The 23,137-nt window shown below is 39.3% G+C and overlaps 3 protein-coding genes across 5 annotated transcripts in view; 2 read left to right on the forward strand and 1 right to left on the reverse strand.

The window, feature by feature from the left end:
• Window positions 1-23,137, forward strand: part of LOC134744903 (syntaxin-binding protein 5) — a 431,872-nt gene that overhangs the window by 260,003 nt on the left and 148,732 nt on the right. The window lies entirely within an intron of this gene.
• LOC134744846 (cathepsin L-like) overlaps window positions 1-23,137 on the forward strand; it is a 480,196-nt gene that overhangs the window by 245,629 nt on the left and 211,430 nt on the right. The gene's annotated exons all lie outside the window — the stretch shown is intronic.
• Window positions 6,453-12,865, reverse strand: LOC134744833 (basic juvenile hormone-suppressible protein 1-like). The gene is made up of 5 exons (XM_063678751.1): window positions 12,798-12,865; window positions 9,638-9,771; window positions 8,527-9,357; window positions 7,625-7,767; window positions 6,453-7,453 (listed from the first exon to the last, which is right to left on the reverse strand). The coding sequence occupies exons 1-5, from the start codon at window positions 12,826-12,828 to the stop codon at window positions 6,505-6,507; spliced, it is 2,088 nt and encodes a 695-aa protein (XP_063534821.1). The 5' UTR covers window positions 12,829-12,865; the 3' UTR covers window positions 6,453-6,504.

A 23,137-nucleotide genomic window follows, 5' to 3' on the forward strand; every position in this document is an offset into this window, starting at 1 on the left:
AGTTAGAAAACAATTTAAGTCTTCTTCGAGCATAGAACGTGTAAAAGATGACGTCAATTAGCATTTTGTATCTAACTATCATAAACATATAAGCTTTTTTATTAGTCGGTTCGTTGGTGGTTATTTCGTACCTTGTCATAGTGACAATAGTATGAGGTCCCTAGCGCCTTTCATATTGATTGTCACCCTGACAAGGTACGAAATGGTACGGCCTGTACATCCCACTGCTGAGGACATGCCTTCTCTAACGAGAGTGTTTAGACTTTAGTCTCAACGTGTTCCCAATGCGGATTCGGGGCTGAGGTCAATACAAACAACTCTTAATAAGTAATAAGGTTTATCAACTGTCAGTCAGTTAACAGTGTTGGTGATGGTATTTCTTTGCACGAAATGTCTACAGATTTCCTCAAGATTGTTTCCTTCACATGCTCTAACGTTATTTTATTTTTTTATTAGAACAAAAGGTAAAACATTTTTTTTTAACAAAAGTTATTTCCAATAATCGACAACAAAGTGTTTTTGACAATAGTTAATAAAATGTTCGGCAATGACGACATTTGTCAAAAGTCAAAATCTATTAGTGTCATTAATAAAAAAATATCAAAAAAAAGTCGAAGAAGGTTTCATACTATTCTATGAGGATATATTACCTTAGTAGGCCTAGCACTGTATCTCGCGGCGAGATAGACTACCCGTCTTTTTCTTACTATGTTAATTAAAGAGAGACGGGTAGTCAATACTCAATACTCATGTGCTAACCCGGCTGGAGCTACTAACACATACATATTTCTTCGTAACCGCTACACCGGTTGTGATGATACTTTGTATACTGGCTCAAATACAAATGCATATGTGTACTACATTTCGGCTGTGTCCAATGGCTAGGGACACATTGTATAATACATCTGTACGGATATGATACGGACAACAGGAGTGCTGTTGGGCTAAGTTAGTTATTTAAGTAGTAGTTTTAGTTTAATTTAAGTTATATATAAGTTTAATATATCTTAGTCTGTAAGGTATTCGTAATATGGGCCTTGTTGCCTGATTAAAATTATTAAATAAATAAATAAATAAAAATATGATGGCCGTCATTGTCTACGTGACAGCGTGATAAAACGGTATCCGTCACTTCCAATCCCGCTGTGTTAAAAAAACCGGTCAAGTGCGAGTCGGACTCGCCCACCGAGGGTTCCGTACTTTTTAGTATTTGTTGTTATAGCGCCAGCGGCAACAGAAATACATCATCTGTGAAAATTTCAACTGCTGCTGACAGACGCTGCTGACACAGCGGAGTCCGAATAGGGTCCCGTTTTTACCCTTTGGGTACGGAACCCTAAAAATGACGGTTATTTTGTCACGTGGATAAAGCCATCCATAATACGCCTGCTTCTCAGCCAAATATTCTGATAATCTAAGATGTATGTCTAGCCGCTTTAAATTTCGCCATCCATCACCGGCCTGGGAACATTAGTCTTCATTGTCGCACGTTGCGAGACGTGAAGGACGCATTGGGTTTCGTAGATGGCTTAGGTACAGTCGCAATCAAATATATCGGAGCGGCCAAGACGCTCATAAATATCTGAACACGCCCCTATTGTCAAGGCGTTAGAGCGTGTGTTCAGATATTGTGAACACCTCGGCCGCTCCGATATATCTGATGGCGACTACAAATGTTTTCTTCGATATTACGTATTAGCTTTTTTTAAATATTTGCACTATAAGTTTTATTTTAGGTACCGGACCGGCTAAATATTCTAGGCGAGGCAGAGTAGGCGTAAAAAAGTTGTACAGCGTGTATTTTGCAATACAACTGCAAATTGAAACCATTTTAAAAGAGATTTTTAATTTAGCCTTAACTAACAAATAAAGAAAAATAAGGAATAAGGAAAAATTTGGGCCTATACTAACACCCTTAGAATATGTGGTTGTATAAAATACGTATCAAAATAGATCATAGCAACATATGCCAGGCAGTCTTGAGTTAATCCCCACTTACATCAGAACCGGCTTACGCTCGCCTCGGCGCGATTAATTTTTCAGCCGGGCCGACTCAACAGGCTGAGCCGCGAATATTAATTGGTGAATTACTTACTTAATATGTTGTGACGCGGGCGAAATGCGTCTTTACTTGCGAAATTGGAAATTCGTTTTATTTTACACACGCACATTTCCTAAGTCAATGATGTAATTTAGCTAGAGCGTAATTTCATGCGGCAGTGTGTTGCGTACATAATTATAACTTGTGACGTTACGTTAGTACCTAAGTGCGACGTATTGAATAAAAATAATGTAGTGATACATTGCGTGATGATTTTTATAAGGAAAATAAAAGTCGTTATTCTTTAATAAGACGTGGAAGTTTGTTCATTAATCAATAGGGCCTATACTGACTTACTTACTTACTTCACTGGCTCAGCGACCCGAAGTGGATCCAGGGCCTCCGATACTAGGTTTCGCCATTCGTTCCTATCCTGTGCGATCCGACGCTATTCAGCCGCCTGGATGTCACATAGGTCTTTCCGCACCCTACCCTTCCTTCCCTCCTATACTGACTACCCTTAGAATATGCGGTCATATTAGAAATACACGGTATATAAGGTCTCAAGTTGTTTAAACCTTTAAATAAGCTAATCGTATATGGCAAAAACAAAATAGAAAGTAACAAACTGTTTGGTAACAACTCGAAGACATTTCTAAAAGGGGCTCCTTATTACTCCCTCTTCGATACAATTTCTTCCATCAAAAGGCAAACTCGCCCATTCCCGCTAACTTTTCGCCTTTCAAATACTCCGATCGTCGACTCGGATTTATTCAGTAACTTTTGATTCCTTTAGTTGAATTATTACGAATAATATGTTACTAACTTCACTTGAAAGGACTTAAGGAACCACAAAGCTTTATTGAATTTCGTCGTATTTAGGTAGGGTTGTCTTTCGTCGGATTTCCAGTGACATGTCAGGATTTTTGGTGCTTTGTCAGGATTTTTGGTGCTTTGTCAGGAATGTGAAGGGGCTTGGTAACTGTCAGGGTTTTTTTTATAAACCTTAACTAATCAGTGGAAACTAGCTAAAAGTTTGAAGAGGACAGAGGAAAGGGAATTTTGTGCTCTAAGTAGCTGCAGTGATGGCGAAATTGTCTTGGCAAAACATGTGCTTGATAAAGTTAAAAGATTGAAAAAAACAAAGATACCGCAGTGATGGCGATTTTTGAAATAATGACCGTCCAGAAAATGTAAGGATTAAGGGTGATATCCGATTTTTTGTCAGGATATTCTGTCTTTTCATATGGTAACCATAGGGTTACTTACAATGAATGTAGGTAGATACTATCGTCCGCACTATTAGCTGACAATAATTAAACCTTATCGCAAAGGAATAAGATCCAATGTTCAGTAAAGAGTGTTGCTATTAGAATATTCAAGACATATTATTATAGTTTTTGATAAGCGGTTTGCGGTTTCATAAGCTCGCTGAATTTTGAACTCAGAATACTTATTTGCTGGCTTCTTACAGTTCTTATGCTTTTGTCGTGTTGAATACTTACCTACTAAAATTTAAGGTAGAGTAAAACTAAAACTTCAATTTGTTTACGCGTGGTTTCATTGTTCAAGAACTTTATATTACTTAAGTTTTACAATACGAGTAGGTATTCTGTTGTTATGATCAATACTATAAAACTAAGTACTTATGTAGGTATCATAAGACCAGCCACAAAACTAAAAATAAAGTACTTAGGTATCAAGTTTTGAATAGAGTAGTCTACTTAAAGTGAAGTACTCCATTTAAATAATTATAATTTCTAGAGGATTTCTAGGGTAATAGGTATAAATAGGTAAACTTAAACGTTTCAATATCGAGTCGCAATATCACCCGGACCAGACGACGCAACGGAGCCACGTGGGTATTATGTGGCTGAATTTGTTTTGTGTTTAATCTTATGTGATTCTGACTAACATATGAATAATTAATTGTTTTTAAGGATAATATTGTGTAAAAACCTTTAAAAAAATCAATTTTCTAAGTATGTACTGTCAGCATCAAAAGTAGAGGATCAAACTACGAGTCAGAAGTATCTACTACCATTCTCTAACCGCTTAACAAAAATATATATGCCTCTATATGTAGAGCAATTAGACTGTAACAGATACTTTGGACAGCGAACAGAAAAGATTTCTCTATATAGATAAGAATCCTTTTGGTTGTTTCATCCGCTACCTTATGTTGGTACCTACTTATTAATCTTAGCATGTATCCGCAACCTAGGCTCCGGTAGGTGGTTTGTTAAAATTACGTTATTGTTAAATATCAAGAAATCATAAGTTTTCCGGCTCGCTTACCCCATGCACTATAATCTGGCTCTGACGTCCCCTGCAGTCCGTCGGCGATCAATTCCGGCCGTCAGATAAGACGACAGATTGCGATATATCGTTAATTGCGGGGCGCCGTGACGGGACGGCAAATATTGGTGCGTCAGTCGCACGCTTACTCGCTGGAAAAAGTAAACGTCAGATGTCTTGTAATGTTGGGCAACTATTAGTTTAGTGATAATAGGTTGTTTTTGTGCAGAATGAATATCTTACATGCTTTAAATTGCACATTAATCACATTATACTTTTAAGAGAAACTAGATCAAAGCAATTTATCTATCACTGGTTTTAGTTTTGACATAAAACAATACGGGCAAATACTGGTTTAAAAAAAATACAAAAGTAATTACATTGGTTCGAGCGCTACGCATTGATATCGTATGTAATTGATATTATATTTCAGAATATTCACTAATAGCAAAGCCAGTGGGCAAATCTGCTCCACCACACAAGATAGTCGTAACAGCTATAAAACTCATGCGATTGTTAACCGTATTCCCGTGCAGCAAGTTCCAAATTCAAACTGGTTTTTAAAGGCAGTTACGACTAGTGTTATACGTAATAGGCTGGTATTGCCTACAGCTAAAACTAGTCTACCTTTCCCAAACAAACGCCCAATCACTGTCATCGATACAAGCCTAACTAACCTATTCATAAATCCTACGGAGCACGCTTCGAAATTCGTTTATCTCCATCTCTATCACTCCAATTATGCAAGAGCGATAGAGATGACGATATACGATGTTCGATATATGTATGTGGGACTAATAGGTACCTCCAATATCAAAATTAACGTGTTCGATATGTTTTTTCTGAAACGAAATACCATGTTGAATATGGATAATTTAATTGGTGTACTTATTCGTATAAAACCTTGTTAACTAAATATTTCATTCGAATATTTTAGTAAAATAAATAATGAAATATTTTGTTATGAATATGTAAATACTCCGTGTATGTTACTCTAACTAAGCAGGTAATTGTTTGAACCTGCAGACTATTTAGTACCTACAGCTAGATTTCGAGATTTCAAATTACTATCACTAAAATTCGATTCTTTTTCGTAAATTTATTCAGAATTTAGCAGAACCATCGTTCAGAGTTCTTGAAATTCTTGGCGGTTTTCTTTAGTGGAACTAAATTGCGATATGCTTAAATTCAGCAGAAACGTTGTCCAAATTTATTTTCTACTCGGAATTGATTTTGGAAAGTTGGCAGACATAAAGGCAATGTATATGTACGTTGTCAAAGGCTTAGTGATCAACAGCCTCAATCAAACTGCGATATCTCAAAGGAAGTTTATTCAGAGGTACTGAAACAGAATTAATTCCGACGATTAGATACAGCAACAGCTTTGTCAGCTCTGCCTGTAGGTACACCCGCGGCCATATTGTTTGGACAATAACCGATAAATCTCAAAGAGACGTTCGCAATGCTCGCAATCCTCCGCAGCCGGTGTTCGTTTATCAAAACATTTCGGGAGATAACTTTTGGACCGTTCTTCCTATCGCTTTGCAAATGCAACGTCACTGTTAAACCAGTAAAAGTAGAAACTCCATTCACACGTTTATTAAGGATCTCGAGGTAATCTTTAAGCTGGTTTGTTTAAAGCAAGCAACGAAAACATTCTCAATAACACCACAGGTTATCGCCGTCCTTAATGGCAGTGCTTTATAAAGACTTAGCCTGCGTCAGATCTTTTTCTTGTGACAGTGACAGATGTTTCACAAAAACAAAACCAGTGAACTTAATCCTTTACGGGACGGCATGGAAGGGTCTCTGATACTTCAAAGGAGCACTAAATATTTGCTTAAACTCGACGAGCGAGGGACTGGTCCCTTGCCTGTTTCTATTTACGTATCTTGGCCCTGTGAATCTCTTATTTATTAATCTTGGTCCCTTTTAGATATAATTTAAACGGTCTGCGAAACTGAATAATTTATCGGAAGGTTTGTAAGTTTTTAATTAAAAGGGAAAAGGTATTGTTGTCTACTTTGTAATATAAAAATTTATAAAATAAAAGGTTATCTATTTTTAAAACAAGTAGCTGGAATTTATGGCTAAACTCAAAATAAAAGCCAATCGAGAGATATCAATCCATTATATATATTTCTTTAGCAATTATGAATGCACATTTACACAAACAGATCCTTGTCTAACACAGACAGGTCATCGCGGCGCTCGGTGGTCGTTTCCCAATCCTTAGGCACCTCCACCTCCTTGTGGTATACCAGGACATCGATAAACTTCATATTGTCAGTGAAGAATTGGGTAGTGTCGATGGCGCGGTCGAACGGAAAGCCGAGTGGCATCTCATCGAAGCCGGTGCTCCAGCGACCTGAGCGACGCTCGTTTATGACGTGCATGTCCACCATGGGCAAGTTGTAACCGGTGTGAACTGGTGTAACAACCACGAATAGCTGGAGTTCCATACCGCCAGTAGTACCCAAAGGCAGGAGAAGGCGACGAGGAAAGCCGATGCGAGCCTTCCACCACCAGTTCTCGTCAATCTTACCAGCGCCCTTCACGGAAGCATCCCACATAGGACGCGTCCAAGGCCTATCCTCAATCACACCCTGGAACTCAGTGGAATTGCGTACAATTGAATTCTTTCCAGACTTCAGCTTTTGAAGGAAGGTGTCGATCTCTATCATGTCCAGGCGCTTGTCGTTGACGTCAGTAATTCGGCCCAAGACGTCGTATTTAGGACCAAGGAACACCCTAACAACAGCGTCCACGGGTTTAACAGAAGACACGTTGATGGTGACCTTGAATGGGTGGTTGTTTAACCGCTTCTGCCGCGCGACGAACAAGAAATCTGACTTCTTGTTACGAACTTCGGTCTCATTTAAGTACACTGCGTTAGTGATGTCCATATCGTAAGTATCGATAAAGGTGACCAGCTCCGAAGTGGATACACCTTCGACCTTCACACCAGGGAAGCTTAACTCTTCGCGCGTGTATTTTGGCAACTGCATTTTAAAGAGCTGGAAGACTTCAAGCTTGCGTTTCATTACCCTCCAAAAAGCAGGATCACGCAGGGTGGTCGAATACATATCCGTGGCTGTCGGGACGTAGGTGTGCCTGGAAATTTTAAAAGAAATATGTTCTTACTCACTGCGTCAAGTGTGTACATTGGAAATTTTCAACTTTGAAGATTTTCCCGAAAAGGAAACAATATTAAAAGATAATAATAATATTAATAGTTCTAGCCTGCAACTATATTTAACAATTGAATTTTTGTTGATAGTTTACTTGTTAGTGTTGTACGTAGCGTAAGTGAGCAGGTTTCTGTACATGCTGGGGAAGTAAGCGCCGTCCGGGTTTTTCGTCCACAACAATCGGCCGAGGTGTTCGACATCCTGGGGGTTCCTCAAGGGTACGATGGTACCGTCACGCTGAAATGAGACAAATATTGCCTTATGCTTTTGTTTCTTGATAGGTCATGGAATTATAAATGTGGCTTCCTTTTGTCCATTGGTTGACTGTAGATTTAGGTTTAAGTGCTATGCGATGCGTAATTCCCCGTGGATCGGAGCTGTTTGCCCGCAACCTCGACACGTTCGAACATGGTGAAATTGTTTCTCACAAACATCAATATTTGAAATATGTATAGGGAGTAGTGCGTCATGATGAAATTTTGTTTAAAAAGTGCTTTACACGGATGTCTGCCTTGGACTCCGGCCTGTAATCGAATAGCTCGTTTTTGGAGTATTAAGACTCGCTTGGCATCAGTAGAATGTCTTCAAATCAACGGACCTTAGGATATTAAGTAGTGGTAATGGGAAAAATATACAGCTTTTAGGGATTTTCTCGTTATATGTGGCTGCAGTTCATTAATGGCAAAGACAGCACTACTCAACTTATTACATAATTGGTCAACATGACACTTCCAGCCAAGATTCGAGTCAACTGTAAACATTATATTATTAACTAAGTAAATGATACTGATGAATTACAAGTTGGACACGCCTGCCTGTGCTATTTAGAGCTTATTACCTTCATCACACCGTTATTGAAACTATGATGATATTCGAATAATTATCTTAGGTAAACAAGTCTCGAGATGGGCATTTCTGATTTTAATTTATGCTTGACAAGCTTGATATTGGCGTGGGATTTTAAACAATTACTTGGTTTTCATAAAATATACATACCAGTTCGTATTGTCCTTTAATGACAGCTAAGCGCCGTAGCCTCTCAAAGTCCTCGACAGCCTCCTTCATCTTCGCCGTGTATTCGTGGACGATCGTAGTGTCATTCGAACGAGCGGGCATCTCGTCCCCAGTGTGCAGGCGGATCTTAGGCCAGTAGCCGGTCTTCAGAGTTTCATCCCAGCTGATGGGCCGAATATCAGGCATACCGTGCGAGAGTCGTTCGAGCCTCAAGCGAGCTAGTAGCTGCTGACACGTATACATAACCACTTCGCCTCTTCGCTCCTTTTCAACGCCATAACCCTCACCAGTGAGCCAATAAGGGTAAAGCATATGCAAGTAAAACAAATAGGTATTCAAATCGATGTCCTCCGTGAAATAGCTCAGGACATCATCTACAGAGAGCGTATAACGAAGAGTAGTACGCGAATCGATAGAAACGACGTTCTTTTCGGTTTTAATTTTCCAGTAATCAGCGAAGGCAGTTTCGACTTGAGCATTCGTCATCTTTAGAATGAAGGCTTTGTTGATTACATCAGAGTTTACGAACAAGTAAGGGTAGATCTCGTAGGGGGCGGGGAGGATGATTCCACGGTCCTCGGGATGGTGTAATATGGAAGCTGTGAGGGCATAGACGAACATTCCAGGGTTGATGCGTTCGCGGAGCCAGCAAGCTACGTTAATGAACACGTCCCAGTCTTTGGCGTAGTAGAAGAGATGGAAGACTTTAATGGCTTCTTGGATGTGTTTGGAGTTTAAGTCCACGAAGACCTCAGCGCGCGGTAGCATGCCGGATTGGTAAACTTCCAGGAAAGCCTCCACTACTTCTGGTTTCTGAAAATATTGAGATAATAAACTTGAGATGGACACTTAAAGTTAGGTATTTGTTAGTGGTAATAATAAGAGTGATACCAGTAGTAAGACCAGCTTCGCCCTAATACATAGTTGCCTGACCCAAAATCAACATAATAACATTAATAACTCTCCGATCAAATTGGTTCGACCTTTGACGCTGCAGCTAGTAGGTTGCATTAAGCATACCCGTACAAATGACAATGTATGTGGGTATTTTAGCAGATGAGATCATAATTCTGGAATGCTACGCTTCACTCACCAAGAAGGCCTGCTGGTTCTGCTCCAGCCTCCAGGTGTTGGCGACGCTCCTGATGTCCTCGAACACCGACGGCTGCATGATGTGGTCCAGCAGCCGCAGCATCACATGCTGCTTCGTCTGCATGTTCGCTGATTCTGGAATTAACAATTCTTCATTACATACAAGGTTGATTGGTGTTCTGTAGTGTGGAGTATGTTCCCCTCTCACTGTTCTTTACGTTACTGTATAAGCATGTACCCAACTTAATTAGACAGTATTATAATAAACATCATACCGTCAACAACTTGTGTTTCCCTCACACATCTCCCACATGACATGGCGACCTTGCCAGTCGTGATTTTGGTGAGCACGAGTGAGTGCAATCAAGAATTATGTCATTTTTGAACTTTACAAAATGTGCAAAATAGGGACTAAAATGTTGTAAATTCTTGACGACGTTAAGTAATACCGATTTTTTTTATCTTTCGAGTCCTAAGGCCCTAAAACTTGGAAATGGTTTCGAGTACATCAAAAGATGAAGTGGTTATCGCCCAAACTGCCAGTGGCGGCAGCAACGCAGCCGGAGTTGATCACAATTCATCAAAATGTCATTCGTGTTACGAGGCCGTAGTCGATTTTGGAGCAAAAATTTTAAATTGATAGATTTAGTCGTTGAAATTATACACGTTTTGTTAAGTAATATCTAAATAACAAGTATTGGTCTCTATTAGCACGTTTTCTCATCTTGCCTTTTAATAATGAGGTCGCGAGCGTCCGTCACCAGTAATATATGAAGAGAAGGGGCAGTTTTTAAAAATTCATCAAAAAATTATGGTGGTAAATTATACAAATTGATGTATAAGAATAGTTTCAGCAAATGTAGATTGTTCAAGTATCCAAATTACGTTGAAATTAAGTCGATTTTCAGAGAAATTGTAACTTGTTTTGAAGTAATTTCTGAAGAAAATTGAATTCGTTTAACTTTCATTTTTTCTAACTCTAAGTCATATAACAAAAATGTAATCTGATAAAGGTCAAGTACAGAATATGTGTAATACAAATTTACCATTTTTAGCAGTCCAAACTTTACGAAATTTACAAATAAGAGCGACAAAATCAGTGCTTTACGCGCGTTTACCTAAACGTCTTTCAGAAAAAAAATCATTACTAATTTAGTGAGTCTGTTTTCAGAAAATTGATCTGATAAAAGGCAAGATAAGAAGACGTGCTAATAGAAAGCAGTACTTGTTATTTCAATTTGGTAACAAAAGGTGTACAATTTCATCGGATATAATATTGTTTTTCTTTATGTTATTCTCGAACTCCCCATCGGCACACAAACCTCCATAAGGTTTTGCCTACGATGGGTCTTGTAATGATCTAAAAAACTGTAATTTGCTTCCTTATTCAATAAATAAATAAAAAATCGACGAAATCTATCAATTTTACATTTTTGCGACTAAAATCGACACCGGCCTCTTACAAAGCAACAAAACTGCAAAACTCCCTTTTGTTGGTACGGCCACATTTTGTGAACCGGCAAGGAGGGCGGGTTGATAAGTTTCCGAAATGAAGACGAAAAAACAAAGATATTTGAATCTAATTTATTTTTGTACACATGCTCCTCGATATAACTAATCCGATTCTTTTCTGGGGCCATTATTCCGTTTTCATATAATTTTCCATAAAGGCCCTCAAAATAGCCATTTTTGGCATCAATTATTTTGGTGCTGGTGGATTTTTTTGTCGTATTAGCCACTTAGGGCCACTTGCACTATCTCACTAACCCGGGATTAACCGGTATAACCTGGAGTTACCATGGTTACCAGTACAATTTGACACTGGGTTAGCGGTTTAACCGGTTAACCCCGGGTTAGTGGAATGGTGCATAGAGATGGGTAGTGAGTAAATACTCAGTATTTACTCAATTTACCCGTATTTACTCGTTTATACCCAATTTGGTGGGTATAATTTATTTAGAGTGCTGACACTGCTGACAGGGTATAGACATTTGAAATAAAGGTGTATTTTGTACTGTAGTCAATTAGTAAGAAATATATTTTTAACAGGGGCGTTCCATACATGCAACTAACTGTCACAATAAAAAAATCTGAAACCAGCAACGTGTGGCACATCATTAAAATGTTATTATGCACTTTTTTCGTTAAATTTAATACTTTTGGGAAAAAATCGTTTCCAAAGGCCAAAATAATGTTCATCCTGTTGGTATATTACAAAAATCCAAGTTTACCTTCCATTCATTTGTTCCTTGTATAAATACATTCATTCACTCAATCTGTCATTCGTTCAATCTCATTATTATATTTATTTTAAAGACGTCCAGGTAAACTTCTTTTTCACATCACCAATTCGAAAAAGGGGTTTTTCTTCCCTGCTAGGAGGGATCAAAGTGGCACTTTTCTTCCCTGCTAGGAGGAGTAACACTTTTCTGTTCTAGGACACTATTTTTACATTATTTTGCAAATTATTTTTTTAGCTTATATAATATTTTTAAACATCATAATTACCTCATAGGTGATGTGAAAAGCAGTATGTGTCACATGGTAGCAAAATTATTTCCATCTTGGGCGTAACGCACTTGAATCCCTAACTACGCTCAGGATTCTACTTTAGAATCCTTCGCTTCGTTTAGGATTCAATGTACGCCCTCGCCGTAAATATGTCATATTTTTGCATTGGAGAAATTCATAACTCGACTATTTTTAACTGAAGCGTTCAGCGTTACTCATTTGTTTCTATTTACTTGAAAAATTACTAGTAGATTGTGTTACACGGGAGCAAAATTACATATTTCCGGCGAGGGCGTACATCGAATTGGATTCAAGTGTTAATGCCCAATGTGGAAATATTTTGCTACCATGCGACACATTCTGCTTTTCACATCATCTATGAGGAAATTATCATGTTTCAAAACATTATTAAAGCTAAAAATAATTGTACGCAAAAAAGAAAAAGAATAGTGTCCTAGACCATAAAAGTACCACTGATGATCCCTCCTAGCAGGGAAGAAAAGTGCCACTTTAATCCCTTCTAGCAGGGAAGAAATAGCTCCTTTACCAACATGTGAAAAATAAATTAACGAGTTTGAATTTAAAAACATTGAATAAATAAGTAAAGCAAAAATAAACATGTTTTCAAAAATATTAATAAAAAAACTTACGCAGCTTATCTTTTCCAATGACGAAGTTCATGATTCTACGGCCACTGAACAAGTGAACAACTAAATTTGACTGCACAATCACTACTCTTTTAACTGCTTGCATTCGGCCATCTTTGCTTCACAAGTAGATATTTTTAAAACAGCTGATTTTCTATTAATGCTTCTTTTAAATTGTACCTTAACATTGTATTATCAAAGTTCACTTTCGAACAAATTAATATAAACAAATAAGTTCTCTTTAAGTAAAATCTTGGGCGCTATCTCAAAAACATGCGTTGTTTTCGTCGAAAGTGGTGAAAACAAAAATATTGCTCTGGGATCAGTGATGATCGTTAATTAGATGTTTAATACACTATGCTTTTGAATATACACCGTATTGGAGTGTAATACCGTTGTAATTAGTTTTTTTAATATCAAAAACATATTTTTAAATGCAGTATAAGTTTTTAAAGGCTTTAATGATATTAATGTCAAGGGCGAGGAAAGCGGGTCAATCGGGTCACTTTTAATGAAGGATTCTAGAGATTGTTTTTGTTTTTGTAAGTTGGATATATATAGACAATAATATTTCTTCTATAATTATAAAAAGTGACCCGATTGACCCGCTTTCCTCGCCCTCGCCTTGACAAAACAAAACACAACATACCTAAACAAAAAAAACATGTCAGCAAGGTGCCGAAAGTAGAATCGGCCCAAGCTAACTCTGCATGGTGTTTGTATTTGCTATGACAAAGTGTGGAATTGTCATCTTTAATGTCGAATTTCTATGAAAATATGAATATGACGGAATGACACGGCCTCACTTTGTTCTGTTCACGGTGGTGCAAAGTTATCTTAGATAAACCTATAGATACCAAACTTTTACAATAGTAAAGCTTTGCAACCTTTACAGTCTTTTTGATCAGTGACTGGCAACAGTTATTTAAATTTAGAATCTGATCTCGCTGTCAAATGGAACGGGTGTGCGCATGGAGACTATATAAAGGAGCCAAATCTCCTCAAACCCGCTCAAACCGAGCTCAAATCTGAAAAGTGTGCATCAAAAAACAGTAATTAAGCGGCGCCACCATACACCGAAATACTACCAAAAACAACCTACGTAATTTGGTCGGGTTATTTGTTGCCTTACATGGTTCATGTTATACTCATGTCCCAGAGCCTAACTAGCGCCATGATTTTATACCAGTTGCGGTGGAGACCGCAGGACCCTGGGGTGCGGAGGCTAAGAAGTTTGTGTGGATATTGGGTCGGCGACTGAGAGAGGGGTTGCGATCCTCGCTCCGGATCGTACCTGGTCCAACAGATCTCCTTGGCAATTCAACGGGGCAACGCTGCCAGTGTCATGGAGACGTTTGAGCCGGCTACGATTCGGGGTGGCACCATAGCCTAGTTTAATTTAGTGGTTATTATGGACGTTAATGTATTTGTTTCATTAGAGACAATTCTACTTGCACAAAAATGTATATATGTAGTATACATAATTATAATTCGACGAGCGGTCTGGCCTAGTGGGTAGTGACCCTGCCTGTGAAGCCGATGGTCCTGGGTTCGAATCCCGGTAAGGGCATTTATTTGTGTGATGAGCACAGATATTTGTTCCTGAGTCATGGGTGTTTTCTATGTATTTAAGTATTTATATGTTATATATATCGTTGTCTGAGTACCCATAACACAAGCCTCCTTGGTCTTACCGTGGGACTTAGTCAATCTGTGTAAGAATGTCCTATAATATTTATTTATTTTATTTATTTATTTTTATTATAATTTGCTAAGACCTAGAACTAAGTTTTATACGAGTAAGTAGGTAAATATTTACAACCGTGTTCATAAAAATGTATATGTCGCAGGCAAATTGTGAAAATCCGCCGTTTAAAAACGGCGTCGTCAATTTACAAACGTTTTCACGTTAAATTCATTTTATAGAGATAAGCTAAGCATATCTCAACACATACCTATAAAACTAAAAAGTAAAGTTGTATTTCACATTATTTTTTGAAGCTGGTTAAGTATTATGTGTTTATTTTGAAGATATCACCTGTTCACATTCTAGAGGTTATCTGATTATTATAATATTCGAAATGTTTTAATTAGATAAGTCAATCACTTATCAACTTCTTAATAATTACCTACTGTTATTGAATCCGCTTTGATATCAATTAAACAGTGTTTAATTTTGAATACAGGTAGAAAAACAGTGATACTGACTCACGGTCTGATTCGAACAATGCTTATAAGAAGTCACAGCGGTACGATACCGATCTGTCAGTGTCAAAAGTTACATTTCTTCAAACATCAAACATTTATTCAGCAAATAGGCCACAGGGGCACTTTTACATGTCATTTTTTACAAGCAATAAAATTAAACCAAAATTACAAAAAACAATTACACATGGAATCAATAAAAAATTAGATACTTTGTCAGAGATGTATCCAGTCTAATGTCAAATTACACAAAAAAACTAATAAAAAATATACAAACAACAGACAAGTACTAAAATTGTTTAGAAATGTAAAAGTCTAGGTGTCAGAGATAAAATGTATAAAATAATAAAAAAACCGGCCAAGTGCGAGTCGGACTCGCGCACGAAGGTTTCCGTACCATTACGGAAAAAAACAGCAAAAAAATCACGTTTGTTGTATGGGAGCCCCATTTAAATATTTTTATTATTCTGTTTTTAGTATTTTTGTTATTATAGCGGCAACAGAAATACATCATCTGTGAAAATTTCAACTGTCTAGCTATCACGGTTCATGAGATACAGCCTGGTGACAGACAGACAGACGGACAGCGGAGTCTTACTAAATAGGGTTTTTACCCTTTGGGTACGGAACCCTAAAAAGATCATCAAATTATCCTCAGAGATGTAAAGGGTCTCCAAGACTTGAATTGTTATATAATTAATAAAAAGACAAGATATTGAATTTTGACACTGACAGATCGGTATCGTACCGCTGTGACTTCTTATAGGGAGTTTGCTTGTCGACCGCCATCTTGGTCATATCGAGTCGTGATTAATTTTTTGTTTTTGCTCATTAACGTTGTTTAAAATGTATTCTAGGTTCGAAATGAGTGCACGTGCAAGTGGAATGTTTAGATTGTTTTAAAATAATAAACGAGTACGATTATGACCGTGACTGTTTCTTAAATCGAATTTGTTTACTCCGAAATCAAGCATAGTTACTTTTCGGTATCCGGCCGGATAGTAGGTCACTATTCGGTATCCGGTCGGATATTAAAATAAGGACCGGATACCGGATAGTAGCCCTATATCCGGTGCATTTCCAACGGTACCTTCGATTACGGGATAAATTTGAAAATGGAAAATATGTACTAAACTAGAAGCGCTTTCTACTGTACTCGATGTAGACCTACTCGCTTCGGTGAACTGGTTACGATTTGGCGACCTCTTCGGAGAAACCGAGGGTTTTGCCTGTACAATTGCGGACGAAGTTTAATAACGATCAACTATCGGAAATATATCCTGAAGGACGGTACGGTCGACATTTTTCGGGCATGCCGCCGTCCCGGAGAGTTACTGAGGCATATAATTTCCGGTTGTTCTCATCTTGCTAACGGCGAGTACTTGCACAGACATAATCTCGTAGCTAGGATTATTCACCAGGAACTTGCTCTTCTATACGGTCTTGTGGACCGCGAAGTACCCCTACAAGTATTTACCTGCGCCAGTTCTCGAGAATGGTCATGCCACGCTCTATTGGAATCGATCTATCGTCACTGACAGGACTATTGTAGCTAATAAGCTTGACATTGTGATAATAGATCGATCGCAACGCCGGGCCGTGCTCGTCGACATCACCATCCCCCATGATGAGAATCTCGTGAACGCCGAGAAGGACTCACGAGATAACCGCCATGTGGGATGTTTATTTGACGATCATTGTCCCGATAGTCGTTTCAGCGAACGGTCTCATAGCCAAGAAACACCTTGAGAGACTCTCGCTAGGTGGTTAGATCAAGGGTCAGATGCTCAGATGCAGAAGGCGGTGAATTTGGACACGGCGCGGATACGGTTCCTCTCTCAAGATAGGCCTCTACTTGTAGTGCTATTCTTGACTGTAAACCTGCTGATAAAAGTTTGTAGAGAGTAGTGACTGGACATTAAGCTTATTAGGCGGTAATTAGAAATTTCAGTAGGGTCTCGATTTTTGTAGATAATAGTTATGTCTGATTCAGTCCATTCATGTGGTGCTTTCTTTGTGTGTAGTATTTTGTTAAAAAGCATAGTTAAGATTAGATTAGATTTATTTATTTCATAATATTAAATTACAATCATTACAATAATTAAGGGTGTGAGTATGAATAAACAGCTAGCATTTAATAAGTAATTTGTTATACCGTCTGGCCCAGGACTTTTCCTTGGTTGCAGTTTATATATAAACTGAAGTATTTCCTTTTCATCGAAGCTTTTGATTGGACTATGATGTGTGTCTAATTCGTCGTTTTCAGGAATATCCCGTTTATTTACCATAAGGATTGATCGTCTTTTCTTGTATAGATTTCTATAGAATTGAGTTGCAATTTCCTGTATTATAAAAGTTACGTAACGCCATTTTTGAAATGTATCCACATTTTAATTCAAAATGCAAACACTTAACATCTCGTTATCCTATCTTAATCAATCCATTTCTTCACCTTTTTCTAGTAGCATTTCGTTTCTGTAATCTATTTAATCTACTTTTCTAGTAGCATTTTTTTCTTTAATAGTCGCAGTTCTTTTTTTTTTTTTTTTTTTTTTGATGACCCAGGGGGAATCCTTTATGGATCCCACTGGCCCGGGAGAAGCCTAGTGGGTATGTCCGACTCCCACGGACTAAACCCCCTGGGGTGTTCCGCCGCGTGCTTTGTAGACGGGGTTTCGGGAACTCGGTTGTAGACCTCCGATACCCCGTCGGCGATGTTCTTGCGAACCCATTCTTTACGGCCGCTCTAGCAGCTTCTTCGTTGAAGGCTCCTCGGAACACTCGAGGGCCTTCCAGCTCGAACCTGTTCATGCGGGTGATGGAACTCCCGACCCATCACCCGCTGGGTCCCGTTAAGGCGGCATTATCCTTGATGCGAAGGCTCTTCGCCGCCTACCTGGTCTCCTTCGGCGCTGAGGGAGCGAGTTCGCGTCGTCCTCGCGCGATCGCTCTGCCGCTTCCTTTTGCGTTAGAACAGTGACGCTAAAGGAAGCCACTGCCGCCCATGCCTCCTCACTGCTGATCATACGGCGTATTAGCGCCGGCAGTGAGAGGTCTCCTCCCACAGCCGCGGACAACGCAGCGCGAGGCTCTGCCCATGCAGGGCATACCTCGCGCGTGTGCTGAGCCGTGTCCACGGCTTCTCCATCACAGTGGTGGCACGCTGTCGTCGGCTCTCTTCCCACCCTCTCACACAGGTACCAGCCGAAGCAGCCGTGCCCCGTTAGGAGCTGTGTGAGGTGGAAGGAGGGTGCACCGTGCTTGCGTTCGACCCATTCTTTCAGAACGGGTCGAACAGCGGCCACCAGGTCCCGGCTAGCTCCCGGGATCTCCAGACGCTCCGACCATTTTTCATATAGCACTTCTCGTGCTTCTTCCCGCCACTTGCGAACTTCTTGAGGGGCGGGCCAGTTTTCCTCCCTCCTTGCTGCCAGCACCCGCCAATAGACCGCGGACTGAACCTTGGCTTCAAGGTCCCAAGGCGGGCTTCCGGCTAGCAGGCCGGCTGCTGCGTGCGAGTTATCGCGATACGCTCTGGCCACCCTGAGAGCTATGGCCCGCTGCGGCCGACGCAATAGGGCCGCACTTCGAGTTCCCAGGGTGCCCGCCCATATTGGTGCCCCGTAAAGCGCCATTGAGCGCACCACGCTCATATAGAGCCGCCTGGAGGCTCCTCCTGGTCCGCCCAGATTTGGGAGGATCCGCCCAAGCGCTCCGGCTGCAGAAAGCAATTTCGGAGCCAAACGCCTGAAATGTTCCTCGAACTTCCATCTGCTGTCGAGAACGAGTCCTAGGTACTTCATCGTCGACCCGACGGCGATGGAAATTCCTCCCACGGTAATTTGGGCTCCCCCCGGTGGTTTGTTCCGAGGCCCGTGGAAGACCAGAACCTCGGATTTGTGCAGTGCGACCTCCAGACCTAGCGCCCGAATCCTGTGCACCACGTGTGCAACCCCTGCTGTGGCTATATAGGCGGCCTCCCTGTAGGTCCTGCCGCAGGCCGAGACGAGGGTGTCATCAGCGTAGCAGGTAATGCTGACCCCCCGTAGAGTGGTCCCGCGTAGGACCCAGTCGTAACCGATGTTCCACAGGAGCGGGCCCAGCACCGAGCCCTGTGGAACACCGCACGCCATCTCCCGCCTCCCCCAGCCTAATAGTCGCAGTTCTAACCTAACCTATGTAACCTTGTATTTTATTTATTAAAAAATAAAAACAATGTTACGTAACGCCTTGTTCGAATCCCCTCCCGCCCCTGTAACGCAGCGTAACCTTTTACAAAAAGCTTTCTCGTTAGTATGGTAAAACGTTTCTATGTCTTCATCAGGAGAGGCACTGGTGGACTTGTATAATAGACATTGTTTGGATAATGAATAGAATCAGACGTTACTTTGCGACATTGCAGACATTGTTTGGTTTTCAAATCGTAAATTTAGTACAGCGACATCCTCAGAGAGGCCCACAAAGCTTATTATGTTTGTTTTGTACTTTTTCCGTAAAATAAAGCCGACTCCTAGTTGGCCCTGTGTTTCGCCGCAAATAACAAAATATATGTGTTTCATCTTCTTCTATACTGTAGCCTTGTCTTCTAATTTCTGATAGTCCAATTATATCGTAATTAATTGTTTCAATAGCGTTTTTGAATTCTAACATTTTTTCTATTGATGCTAATGTTCTTGTGTGCAAACTAACGAACAGTTCTTTTGTTTTGTATTTCTTTTTAAAACTGGAGGGTTGTGGTCTGTCGATCCCGCGGTGACCAGCCGTATTGGGACCGGGTGAATGGAGACTTGTGACGAAGTGTAGTTGTAGGGTTGGAGGGGGCCTCTAATCTTCATGACTCTTCATTTCATACTACTTAGGACATCATTGTGATGTTTTATATTTTTTGTGAGTTAGTGTTGTTTGCTTTTCTCTACTTATACTGGTTTCCTCATTAAATACATTTGGTGGAGTCTGGGGGAGAGTTGTCTTTTATTATTGGTTGTTTTGTTTTACTATAAGCCTGTCGTAGCGTATGTAGGCTATATTTCCTTTCACCGTCTCTTTTTGCTGCTGTTGTCCTTCTCTGATGTTTAATATATTATTAGCCCGGAATTCTTCTTTCAAATAGAGGTTCGATCCATTCAGTTTATCTTTATTTTGAAGTAATTTTATTTTCTTACCCGTGTTGTAAATACTTCAGATATCAGCCTGCAATGCGAACTTTTCCTGCCCATTCTCCTTACTCATTGAATTCCGGAATCCTGTATATATATGTACTTTTATAGTCTTATTTATTATGTCTAGTATTTTGTCCTGTAACTGAAAGTATTGTTTTTCGTTTTCTTTGACTCCGTAGATAAGGTTACGCTGTACACTGTTTTTCCTAGCTTGTAAAGTCTTGTAATCTTGTTTTTTTGTTTTCTAATTTTAATCGTAGGTTTCCTAGATCGTCGTTCCGTTGTTCTAATTTTTTTTCGATTTGGTTAATTTGCGAAACTTGTTCACTTAATTTTGTAAATTTTTGATTCATATCCTTTTTCATTACCATAAGTAACTTTTGCAGCTCTCCCATGTCGTTGGTTTTGGTGTCAGTGCTTCCACCTGCCATGTTTTCATTGTACTACTAAGGTCGCGAGGTAATATTGACGCATGCTTTGATTTGTCTAACTTGGATCGTTGTCAGCCGTGCGAGGTTTTGTTGTAGTCCAAGCGATAGACGGTAGATGGCGCTTAGATCAAAAAAGTCGCGTAGTCGATGGCGAGGCAGGTCGTTTGATTGGAATTTGGAAGGAACTATTACGAGTAAATAACGGTTCCTTTGTTTCTCGTAAAGTTTGGTTATTTTGTAATTATTTTTTCTTCCATATGTTTTTTAAAATGTTTTTATATAGTTTCTTGTTTGTCACTTTTGTCCACTTTTGCTAGAACTACACTTTTTATATAATATATAGTTTAAACACAAATGAAAGCGAAAACTGTTTGTATCACTTGGTTGCTGTTTTTAGTTTTTTTGGGCCCTTCCCGATCGATTTTTTCGCTGTCCCCATTTTACACTGCACATCTTCACTTATTCTTCAAAATGAAATAGCTTTTACGGGGTTCAGTACTGCATATCATTTTGAGGCGTGTACAGTCAAGGGCATAAATATATATATATATATATAACCCAAAGTTTCAAAAATATGTGTACGCTCTTACACCTTAGACTAGAAAGTCGTGTTCGAATATTTTTGAGCTATTTGTCTGGATCGATATATTTGCCTTCGACTGTACTGCATATAATTTTGAGTGGAGCTGATGTTTATGTTAGGACACTAGCGCCCTCTCTCTTATAGACGTAATATTAGTAGGGATGAAATATTGTATTGGTGCCAGCCCGAACGGCATAAATTGCGAATTATAAAGGCGCAGCCTCTGTGTCGCATTACGCGTGATGCACTCTTTGTAGTGAGACTATCTTTGAGCCCTGCGCGATACTTTTTTACAAGTCGGTTTTTTGTGTAGGTTTAAATGTAGTTTCATGTTTAAATAATTATTATGATAAAAATTACATTTTTGATACAAGCTTTTGTCGTGACTGTACTTTTCTTTCAACAGGCAACTAATACTCATCGAGACAATTCTAACAAACCCAAACACAATTAGATTGCATTGTTGTATCACAGAGTTCCTGGCTTGGCCTGGAGTATATATCGCCACCTCCTATGTCTATTATCAGCAAACCTCGGTTTGACAGGAGAAAAATTGCACTTCTGCTAGTGCTTGGTTAAATATCGACTTCTATCGACATTCGAAATAATTTTTTAATGGTCGTAATTATTAAGAGCCAACAGGAGCCGAGACCAAACTCAATTTTGAGATTTGAAAGAGAATATCGTCGTCGCGCTGACGGGGGCGGTACCGCGTACCGAGGGACTATCCCAGTGTGTGTGGTGCACGCACACCGACGCGCACGTTATTTGCGCTCCTCGCCGGCCTCACGCCGCTCGCGTTTTTAGTAACTGAATTCAATATCCTTCTACAACCTGCAATCTAATTAACATTTCGAGTTACAGAATAGTAAAAAAACATAACATAACATGGACATACAAGAAAACATTGTTGTATAAAAACATACAAGATAACGGCTGTTAAATTAATCCAATTAAATATTTTTAAATATGATAAACAAAAATATTAAATTGTAGTCGTGAGTATTTTAAAAGTAAAACTCCCTTATACCTTGATTTTAAACAAAGTATTTTACTTATAACTTACTTGGTTCGTATGAATTAGTGACATACCTAATTAAAAAAGAAAGCTATAACTCCCGCGGGAACAATATAGGCCTTTTCCCTTCAGTACACCTGCATGAAATAAGATCTTTTCGAGCAAGCATCTTGAAAAACAAATTTGCCGCTCTCCGGCTCCGTTGAATAGAAAAAAAGAAAGCCTCAGGTTAGATAAAATTATCATAATAAAGAAACATGTGACATGTGATATTTCTTACTTTGATGTAATTATACAGTTTTATTGATGGTCCGTTTTTTTATTTATGTGTCAGATTTTGATAAAAATAGGTATAAATTGAAGAGCTCCTAATTCTGATCGGAATAAATATGAAACCCAATAAATAAATAAATAATAATAAATATTAAATCAATATTATAGGACATTCTTACACAGATTGACTAAGTCCCACGGTAAGCCCAAGGAGGCTTGTGTTATGGGTACTCAGACAACGATATACATAATATATAGATACTTAAATACAAATAGAAAACACCCATGACTCAGGAACAAATATCTGTGCTCATCATATCATATCATCGAACCCAGGACCATCGGCTTCACAGGCAGGGTCACTACCTCCTAGGCCAGACGACCGGTCGTCGCCCAATATTTTGGGACAATAGTCTAGTCTACAAAAGGTTCAAGGTGGTGAAAAAAGTAGTGCAAGCTGTTCGCATAAAAAAACCGCAAATCGATGTACAGGTTAGCCGTTTGGTACACGTATATATATACTAGTCAAAACAAAAATTTTGACCCGCAGTTCCTAAAAAAAATTCCCTTAGGAGGGGAGTGCTGAAACCTTTTTTTGTATAAAAAAAACTTTTTTTTTAAACCTATCGTATACTTCTCATCTATCATACGAAAGGGCTTTTTGAAGCGATTCT

This window comes from Cydia strobilella, chromosome 10 (assembly GCF_947568885.1).
Source record: "Cydia strobilella chromosome 10, ilCydStro3.1, whole genome shotgun sequence".
Taxonomy (NCBI): Eukaryota; Metazoa; Arthropoda; class Insecta; order Lepidoptera; family Tortricidae; genus Cydia; species Cydia strobilella.

What these genes read in the sequence shown, in the direction of transcription:
- LOC134744833 (XM_063678751.1), bottom strand. Translation starts at nt 12,828, where the DNA reads ATGAACTTCGTCATTGGAAAAGATAAGCTGC. An exon ending in CATTGGAAAAGATAAGCTGC is followed by an intron (nt 9,772 to 12,797) that starts GTAAGTTTTTTT and finishes TGTTAATTCCAG; the next exon opens with AATCAGCGAACATGCAGACG. An exon ending in TTAAAGGACAATACGAACTG is followed by an intron (nt 7,768 to 8,526) that starts GTATGTATATTT and finishes GTCTCATTTCAG; the next exon opens with CGTGACGGTACCATCGTACC.